Below are 9886 nucleotides of genomic sequence, written 5' to 3' on the forward strand. Positions count from 1 at the left end.
ATGAAAACCCTCAGCAGCACCAGTAACTCCAGCACCATCACTGGCTTCATCCTCCTGGGATTCCCCTGCTCCAGGGAAGAGCAGATCCTCCTCTTTGTACTCTTCTTCATTGTCTACCTCCTCACACTCATGGGCAATGCTTCCATCATCTGTGCTGTGCGCTGGGATCAGAGATTGCACACCCCCATGTACCTGCTGCTGGCCAACTTCTCCTTCCTGGAGATCTGGTATGTCACCTCCACAGTTCCCAACATGTTGGCCAACTTCCTCTCTGACACCAAGGTCATCTCCTTCTCTGGATGCTTCCTGCAGTTCTATTTCTTCTTCTCCTTGGGGTCCACAGAATGCTTCTTCCTGGCAGTCATGGCCTTTGACCGCTACCTTGCCATCTGCAGACCTCTACACTATCCTGCTCTTATGACTGGGCACTTCTGTAACATCCTTGTGATCAGTTGCTGGGTGCTTGGTTTCCTCTGGTTCCCCGTTCCCATCATCATCATCTCCCAGATGTCCTTCTGTGGATCCAGGATTATAGACCATTTCCTATGTGACCCAGGCCCTCTGTTGGCCCTCAGCTGTTCCATAGCCCCACTGATGGAATTTTTCTGGCCAATAATAATGTCTCTGCTCCTTTTTGTTCCTTTTTTCTTCATCATGGGATCTTATATGTTGGTCCTGCGAGCAGTGTTTAAAGTTCCTTCAAGAGAAGGAAGAAGAAAGGCCTTCTCCACTTGTGGGCCCCATATGACTGTGGTTTCTCTTTTCTATGGCTCAGTGATGGTCATGTATGTGAGCCCAACCTCTGAACATTCAGCTGGAATGCAGAAGATTGTGACTCTTATTTATTCTGTGCTTACTCCACTCATTAATCCTGTAATATATAGTCTGAGGAACAAAGATATGAAACATGCAATGAAGAAGCTTTTGAAAACATGAAAGTTAGAATTTTAATCAAATAACACATTTGATTGTGTAAGTACATACTGTAGAATATTATTCAACCACAAGAATGATTAAATTGTGTAATTTACCGCAACATGGATAAAATGGGAGAACATTGTGTTAAAAAATAGAGTCAGTCATGGGAATTCAAATACTGAATGTTCTCATTTATGTGTAGAAAGTCTTAAATAATGAAGAGAATTAGGAAGTGTAAGAAGATGGAATATGGTTAATGTTTACAAGGGGTGCAGTGGGATAGTTATTCAATATCTGTGTTTGATATTGAAATAATATATGTCTGACACGTGTTAATTCTGTTTCACATAGGATGGCTGAGGTTCCCCACATAAAAAATATAATAAACATTTTAATAAGCATGATACTGATGAAAATTACCTTGATATAATATGCATTGTATTCATATACTGAATGTTATTCTGTACTTCACAAATATGTCCAATTTTTGCATCAATTAAAATGAAAATGTAGATCCAGGCATATTGGAACATGTCTATAATCCTAGAATCTGGGGAGTTGGGACAGGAGGATCAGAATTTCAAGAGATTTTGGCTACATAACAAGATCACTTTTCACAAAACAAAATAGAAGAATGTGGTGATTTATGCCTGTGATACTTACATTTCCTGTTGCTGTAGTAAACATCATGACTAAAAGCAATTTAGGAAGGAAAAGGATTACTTGGTGTACATATTATAATCCATCATTGAGGAGAGCCAATACAGAATCCTAAGGGAGGAAACTGGAGGCAGGAATTGAATCAGAGACCATGAAGGAGTATACTTGCTGGCTTGCTTTCCATGATATGCTCAGCTTGCTTTCTTCCAAAACCCAGGAGCACCTGCCCAAGAGTAGCACCACTTTCAGTGGGATTGACCCTTCATATCAATCATTAACCAAGAAATGCCACACAGACATGCCCATAGGCCAGTCTAATTGAGGCTAGTACTAGGTGACTCTAATTTATGTCAAGTTAACAAAAACTAGCCAAAACATATGATCCCTTGTCAACTTGACACACAAACACATTACTATTAAATAATATTTCCTTTGTCTATCCCTAAGCCATCATATTAATATAATAATATATTATATTATATATAATATATATATAACATGTACTCCAACTTTTAAAACTCCTATATTATTTTAAATTGTTCAGAAAAGTTCAGTGCCTCTTTAACATATCCAAAGATTCTTGATGGTGGGTCCACATAAAATCCAAAATAAATTCCATGCTTGTTTTTTCATTTTCCTTTGAGAATTTTATGCATGAGGACTGTATTCACAGTATTTCCATCCTACCCTCTCCCATATGTAACTCTTCTTATGCCTCCAATCCCTCACAAATCCATGACTACACACACACACACACACACACACACACTAGTGTGTGTGTGTGTGTGTGTGTGTGTGTGTGTGTATGCATGAATGCCTGATGAGTGCATTTAATGTTGTTCATGTGTATATGTGTTTAAGCATGATCAGTTAAGGTTGGATAATGTGTCATGGAGTTTTTCCCTGCAGAAGAATGATTCTCCCTCTCTTAGCAGCCATTCATTTCCTATGGCTCTTCATCTAGGGGTGAAATTCTGTGACATCTCCCCCATCACACTGAGATTAACTGGTGTTCTCATTGTGTGTGTCTTGTTAAAATTTCATGGATGAAACTTTCTGTCATATATGAAAGGCACTTGTTGCAGATGTTAGTCCTCTAGCTTTTACCATCTTTAGGCTACCACTTCCTCCATGTTCCCTAAGCTTTAGATGCAAGGGTTATGATGTGGAAATATCTTTGGGGGTTGGTACCCTGTGGTCAGGGGTTCTATGAATTTTGACCAGTTGTAGTAGAGGGGCTCCATATACTACAAAAAGAAGTTTTTTTTGATGCTGGGTGAGAGTGATGTTTATCTGTATACAAGGCTAGGTATTTAGAATGCAGTTGGGAATCATAGTGGTTTAAGAAAATGGCAATATTAAACTTTCTTCTAGGATACATGGCCTCACCAGCCATGGGTAGTTGGCTAGGTTTACAGTACCAGACATGAGTTTCCTTCTATTTAGAAGGCCTAAAATCCAATTAGGGTTCTACTGGTTACTCCAAAGACATAAGTGCTACTATTATACATCATGGTCATTGTTGGGTTTCATAGACTCTACAACTTGGTAAGACTACGGATTGCATTTCTCCCTTGACAACTTGCACAGCACCTTCCAATACTATGAGAGCTAATCATCAGGGAGGAAGCTTGTAGGTCAGTTCCAGCTTGATTCATCCAACTCCTGTGTCTTAAGGGTGAGGTGTTTTTCTGTGCTTGTTCAATTGCCCTTAGTGTTCTTTATCTCTTCTACTCCCAACTCCCTCAGCATTAACCTCCCTCTCATCACCTGAAGCAAAAATGTATGTCCCATTTTCTCCACTTCTCCCATTATAGCACCTATGTTCTGCTATCTTACTTTCTGAAGATCTCCCCCACTCTCTTTTAATCCAGGTTGTATAATCACATCTAAAAATTCAGAGTCAGGATCACTGAAAAAGAGAGAACATGTGGCATTTGTCTTTCTGTGTCTAAGCTGCCTCATTCAGTGAAATTAAATTTGGTTCCATCCATTAATCTCTAAATTTCATGATTCCTTTTTTGCAGCTAAATAATATTCCACTGTGTATATACACTGTATTTTCATTTTCTACTCATCAGTTGAAAGATGTTTAGGTTGTTTTCCTTTCCTAGATATAGAGGTTTGAATGAGAAATGTCTCCCATAGTCTTGGGCATTTGAACACATGGGTCCCAGTTGGTGGCACTGTTTGAGCAGTTTTACATAGCATAGCCTTGCTAGAAAATGTAGGTCACTTGGAGGTGTGGTTTCCAATTTAAAAGCCTCACCTATATCCAGTTTATTCTTGCTGCTTCTTGTTCATAGCCTGAAGATGTGAGCTCTAAGCAGCCTGTTCCCGAAAACACACCTGATGCTTCTTTTCATGCCTCCCCACCATGATGAACTAATATCTCTCTGAAACTGTAAGCCAGAATAAACTCTTCCTTCTATATTTTGCCTTGGACATGATGCATTATAAGGGTTATAGAATAGTAACTAATACAGTAGCTGGTTGAGTAGAGTAGAACCGTCATGGTTGCCCCAGTATCTGTAGAGTAAAATGTTAAGTTCTTAGGGCATATGTGAAGGGGCAGTATAGCCTTTTGAAATTTCTCCACACTGATTGCCAGAGTGGCTGCAATCAATTTGCGGTCCCATACACATCAAATTTGAGTTTCCCTTTTCTCCACAAGCAGTTGCATTTGCTGTCAGTTGTTTTCTTGATCTTAGGTTTTCTGACTATGATGAGATGAAGTCTCATAGTAGTTGTAATTTGGATTCCCATAATTGCTTACAAGGTTGAATGGTTTTTGAGAAATTTCTTAGCCATTTCTGTCTTTTCAGAACTCTCTGCTCAGACAAAAGACCATTTTTAATGGAGTTCTTTGTTCTCTAGACCCTGTAATATTTTTGTATATTCTGGATATTTATGTATCCTTTATCAGATGTACAGCTGTGTGTTCATTGCATTGATTATTTCTTTTGCTATACAAATGCTTTTTACTTTTATGAGGTCCCATAGGTCAATTGTTAGTTTTCATTCTTGATCAAATAGATTTCTATTCAGAGAGTCCTTTTCTACTCCTATATCTTGCAGGATACTGCCTGTTGTCTTCTAGCAGCTTTGGTTTCACATTGAGGTTTTTATCTTTCAAAAAATTGTACAATATATTTTTATCATATTCCTTCCCCCACCAACTCCTTCCAGATCCTTTTCACCTCCCCACCCACTGAGCTTCACGTGCTTGCCCCCTCTCCCAAAAAATAAAAAAAGGGTCAAAAAATAAAGAAAAACAAAGGCACACACACACACACACACACACACACAGAGAGAGAGAGAGAGAGAGAGAGAGAGAGAGAGAGAGAGAGAGAGAGAGAGAGAGAGAGAGAGAACAAAAAACAAAGAAACAAACAAACAAAACCATGGAGTCTCATTTTATTGTTGGCCAACTACTCATGGACATGGGGCCTGCATTGGAGAATGGTTTGTATATCCAGTGACAGTTTAAGAAAATTGATATTCTCTTTTCTAGAAGATATCTATTGAAAATAGCTTCTTGGTTATAGGTGGGACTTTTTGTCTATTTCTCCTTCTCCGGGCTAGGGTTTTGTTCAATTTAAACTTGAACAGTTTTGTGCATGCTATCACAGTCTCTATGAGTTCTTATGTTTATTAGCCCTGCTGTGTCTGAAAAACACTATTTACTTGGAATTGTCCACCACGACTGGCTCCTGCAATCTTTCAACCTCCTCTTTTGCCCAGATCCTTGAGTCTTGAGGGGACAGGTTTGATAAATACATCTCATTTAGGGCTTAGTTCTCCAAAGTCTCTCACTCTCTGGACTTGACCCAGTTGTGGGTTGTGTGTTAATTACCATCTACTGCATGAAGATGATTCTCTGATGAAGGTTAAGCAATGTTCTGATCTGATCTATGTGTACAGCAATATGTCATTGGGAGTTAATTTATTGCTATGTTCCTTTAGCAGAATAATAGCAGTAGGTTTTTCCCTAGGCCCATGACCTATCCTGTCTTAGGTTCTTGTCCACTTTAACAGTGTCAGGTATGGGTTTCATTTTATGGCGTGGACATTAAATCCAATCAAAAAGTGGTTTGTTACTCCCTTAACATTATGCCACTATTTCACCAGTGTATCTCATGGGAAGGTTGCTTTTGTAGATGACAGAGTTTGTAGTTGAGTGATATCAATGATGACTTTTCTCATCTAATATCATGCAAATGATATTTCAGCACTATGAATGCCAGCTAGTCAGTCAGGGTGAAACTTCTTTTGGGGACTAGCTCAATTTCTCCATGTTCAGTGACTTAAGTAAGTGGTGTCTTCAGCAATAGAGATTGTCAGGTTGTGGAAGGTAACCAATGACATATTTGATCCATTTGGAATTTATCTTTGTGCAGGGTGATGGATGTGGATCTAAATTTACTCTCCTGTGGATGAATGTCCAGTAATCCCAGCACCCATTTGTTGATGGTGCTATCTTATTTCAATTGCAGGTTTCTACCTGTTTATCAAATATGAAATTGACATGACTATGTATATTGGGGCCATATAGCTTTTCCCATTGGTTTATCTGTCTGTTTTTGTGCTGGTACTATTTTTTTAATTCTATATTTCTGTAACATATATTGAAATCTGGTATGATAATCCCTCCAGCACTGTTCTTTTTACTCAGGATTGATTTGGATCTTTTGTGGTTCCAAATAAACTTTAGGATCATTTTTACCTTTCTGTGAAGAAAACCATGAGAATTTTTGTTAGGATTCCACTGAATCTGTAAGTTACTCTTGACAGGATGGCCATTCCCACAATATCAATTCTAACAATCCTGGAGCATGAGAGGTCTTTCAGTCTTCTAGTGTCTTAATCTTTTGCTTCAGAAATGTAAAGTTTTCATTGTAGAGGTCTTTCACCTTTGTGGTTAAGTTTAGTCCTAGATTTTTTTTGAAGCTCTAGTGAATCAGAGTGATGCAATGTTCTCCTTTTTTGTGTGTTAATTATTGGTACATAGAAAAGCTACTCGTTTTGTAAGTTGATTTTATAACCTGCCACAATTCTGGAAATATTATTTTTAAAGTTTCCTGGTGGGATTTTTGGGCCTTTTATGTATTATATCATCTCATCTCTAAAGAAGGATAGTTCATTCATTTAATTTCCTTCTTTTGCCTTACTGCTGTCACTAGTGCTACAAGCACTATATTGAAATGGAGTGTGGAGAGTGTGCAGCCCTGTCACATTCCTAATTTTTATTGAATTGCTTCAATTTTTTTCTCCATTTAGGATTTGTGACTGTGGGTTTTGGCACAGCCATATTTGAATGGAATGGCAGAAGTCATAAAGCCAGCATAGCTGCTTGACAAAGATCCAGCAGAGCTGAGCCACATGATGGCTGCCACACCACCTTTGGGTTTTATCCCCACCTGTTGCATACTTGGGGCACTTTTAATATTTGTACAATTTGGGGATATTGGATTGATGGAAAATTTCTTATGAATCATTTATGCCTTCTCCCAGGAATACTACTTCTAAGGTTCCCCAGGAAAGTCCTGAACATACTATCCCCACCCCCACTGCTTTTAGGGAGACATCCTTATCTACTTGAAAGTCTGCCTTATGCCTTGAAGGTTATGACACATAAAGAAGACAGAGGTCCCTTCACAAGGTTATGAAACACTCTTGAAACATCTGTCCCTGTACTTACTTAGGAACAAGATCATCAAAACAAAGTAAACCCAAAAAAGTCAACAAGATTTGGTGGGCTAGAGGAGTTGTCCAGAGTTCAGAGTACAAGCCTCTTTTCACTGTACACTCAGACAATTATGTGGCATACAAAGCTGCCCTACATAGAGACATATTGATGAATAAAATATGGAGTGGAAAGGTGATAAAAGTATGAGGTATCAGGTCTGTCTCTTAGAAAAGTTAGCTCATGCAGAGCCACTGTAATGTCATATGACCAAGGAACAACAGAATGTCAGGATTAGACATATAGATAAATTCTATAAAGATATAAATGTGAACATTGATTGGATTATGCCAGAATTTGAATAATCACTGCAGCAGCTGTGGCCTGAGGATTTTTTTCTGGGTCTCTGACCACTGAGAGTTAATAATACACTGCTTGGGACATGGCAAAATGCCCATAGTGGCTTGAAGATTTTGTTTAGGTCTAGTGTCCTTGAAGCAACCAAAGCTACCAGCCTGAGAACAGGCTGTCATATGCATCTAGATTCTCAAAAATTGGGTTATGAGGTTGATGAGTAAGAGTGATAACTCCATTTATTAATGATGTCAAAACTTGAAGAAAAATTATTGGAAATGATATCTCTGTTCTGTCACAGTTTATTAATGATGACTAAAAGATGAGCAAAAGGAAGTGATGTTCAAAACCAAAAATGATATGATCTGCTGTGAGATGTTCTGTATGTTGTAAATAAATAAAATACTGATTGGCCAGTAGCCAGGCAGGAAGGATAGGGTAGGCGGGACAAGGAAGAGAAGAAGGCAGGGAGGCGGAAGGCTGAGGTGGAGAGATGCTGCCAGGTGCCACATGAGAAGCAGATGTTAAGATACTGGTAAGCCACGAGCCATGTGGCAACTTATAGATTAATAGAAATGGGTTAATTTAAGATATAAGAACAGTTAACAAGAAGCCTGCCATGGCCATACAGTTTGTAAATAATATAAGTCTCTGTGTGTTTACTTGGGGAACGCTAGTGGAAGAGATTTGTCCTGACCGTGGGCCAGGCAGGACCAGGAAAACTTCAGCTACAATGATCTATGTTTTGAAACATTATGAATGTATCCCTGCTTACTAAATTCTGTATAAATAAAGAAACATTCTGCCTGCTAGTCAGTCAGGCTGCAAGATTCTTCCAACCACCACGGCCTGGCTCACTTCCTTCCCCCACTGACTCCTTACATCCTCTGCAGGACCAATCCACCACCTGGGATGGCTCCCAGCAGGATTTGTCATAGATAGTCTTTATTATGTTGAGTTGTGTTCCCTCCAGTCCTATACTTCTTTGGAATTTTATCAAGAAGCCTTGTTGGATGTTATCAAAGGCCTTTTCTTCATCTGTTGAGATGATCATTTTAGTTTTTGTTTGTTTGTTTTTAAGCCTATTTATTGAGTTACATATGTTGAATTATCCCTGCATCTCTAGGATAAAGCCAACTTCATTGTATGGGTGATCTTTTTCTATATATACCTGGATTCAGTTTGTTAGTAATTTATTTTTTTTTTGCATTTATGCTTACCACCCCATAGTTTTGTGGGTTTATTGTACCTTTACCTGATCTTGATATCAGAGAAATACTATCTTCATAAAAGGTGTTTGAAAATGCTGTTTTTCTCTTTTTAAATAATTTGTTTTCTAGATTTTTAAATTTTTATTATTAAGAAATTTTCTATTCATTTTACATACCAACCACAGATCTCCCTCTCCCCCCTCCTCCCAACCTCCCAGCCTTCCTCCCTAACCCACTCCCTGTTCCTACCTCTTGCAAGGCAAGGTCTCCCATGGGGAGTCAGCAGAGCCTGGTAAATTCAGTTGAGGCAGGTCCAAGCCCCTCCCCCCTGCACCAAGGCTGTGTAAGGTGTCCCATCATAGGCACTGGGCTCCAAAAAGCCCTCTCATGTATCAGGGATGGTCCAATCCCACTGCCTGGGCCCCCCCCCCCCCTAAACAGTTCAAGCTAAACAACTCTCTTGACTATCCAGAGGCCCTAGTCCAGTTGCATGGGGGCTCCACAGCTATTGGTCCACAGTTGATGAGCTTCCGCTAGTTTGCCTGGCCATCTCTGTATGTTTCCCCATCATGATCATGATGCTTCTTGCTCATAGAATTCTTCCTCTCTCTCATCAATTGGACTGCTGGAACGTGGTCTGGCATCTGGCTGTGGATCTCTGCATCAGTTACTGGATAAAGGCTCTATGATAACATTTAGGGTATTTGCTAATCTGATTATCATAGTAGACCAGTCCAAGCACCCTCTTGACTATTGCTAGTGGTCTAAGGTGTGGTCATCCTTGTGGATTCCTGGGAACTTCCTTAGGATCCTTTCTCCTTGTTCCCATAATGTCTTCATTTATCATGGTATCTCTTTTCTTGCTCTCCCACTCTGTCCCTGTTCCAGCTCTAATCTCCTATTCCCTATGTTCTCATTACCCATCTGTTGCCCTCCATTATCCCCCTCAACCACAGCTTGAGTTTTCTCATGTAGATCTCATCTATTTCTCCTTCACTGGGCAATCTATGTGTCCCTCTTAGAGTCTTCCTTGTTAGCTAGCTTCTCTGGAGCTGTG

At 39.5% G+C, this 9886-nt stretch overlaps 1 protein-coding gene across 1 annotated transcript; it reads left to right on the forward strand.

Moving 5' to 3' along the window:
• LOC131920075 (olfactory receptor 11G2-like) lies at positions 1–936 on the forward strand. Its single transcript, XM_059274494.1, has one exon. It carries the CDS (start codon positions 1–3, stop codon positions 934–936), a length of 936 nt encoding a protein of 311 aa, XP_059130477.1.
• The last annotated feature ends 8950 nt before the right edge of the window (positions 937–9886 follow it).

This window comes from Peromyscus eremicus, chromosome 9, assembly GCF_949786415.1.
Source record: "Peromyscus eremicus chromosome 9, PerEre_H2_v1, whole genome shotgun sequence".
NCBI lineage: Eukaryota > Metazoa > Chordata > Mammalia > Rodentia > Cricetidae > Peromyscus > Peromyscus eremicus.

Coding starts and splice junctions, on each gene's coding strand:
- LOC131920075 (XM_059274494.1), top strand. CDS start 1: ATGAAAACCCTCAGCAGCACCAGTAACTCCAGCACCATCACTGGCTTC.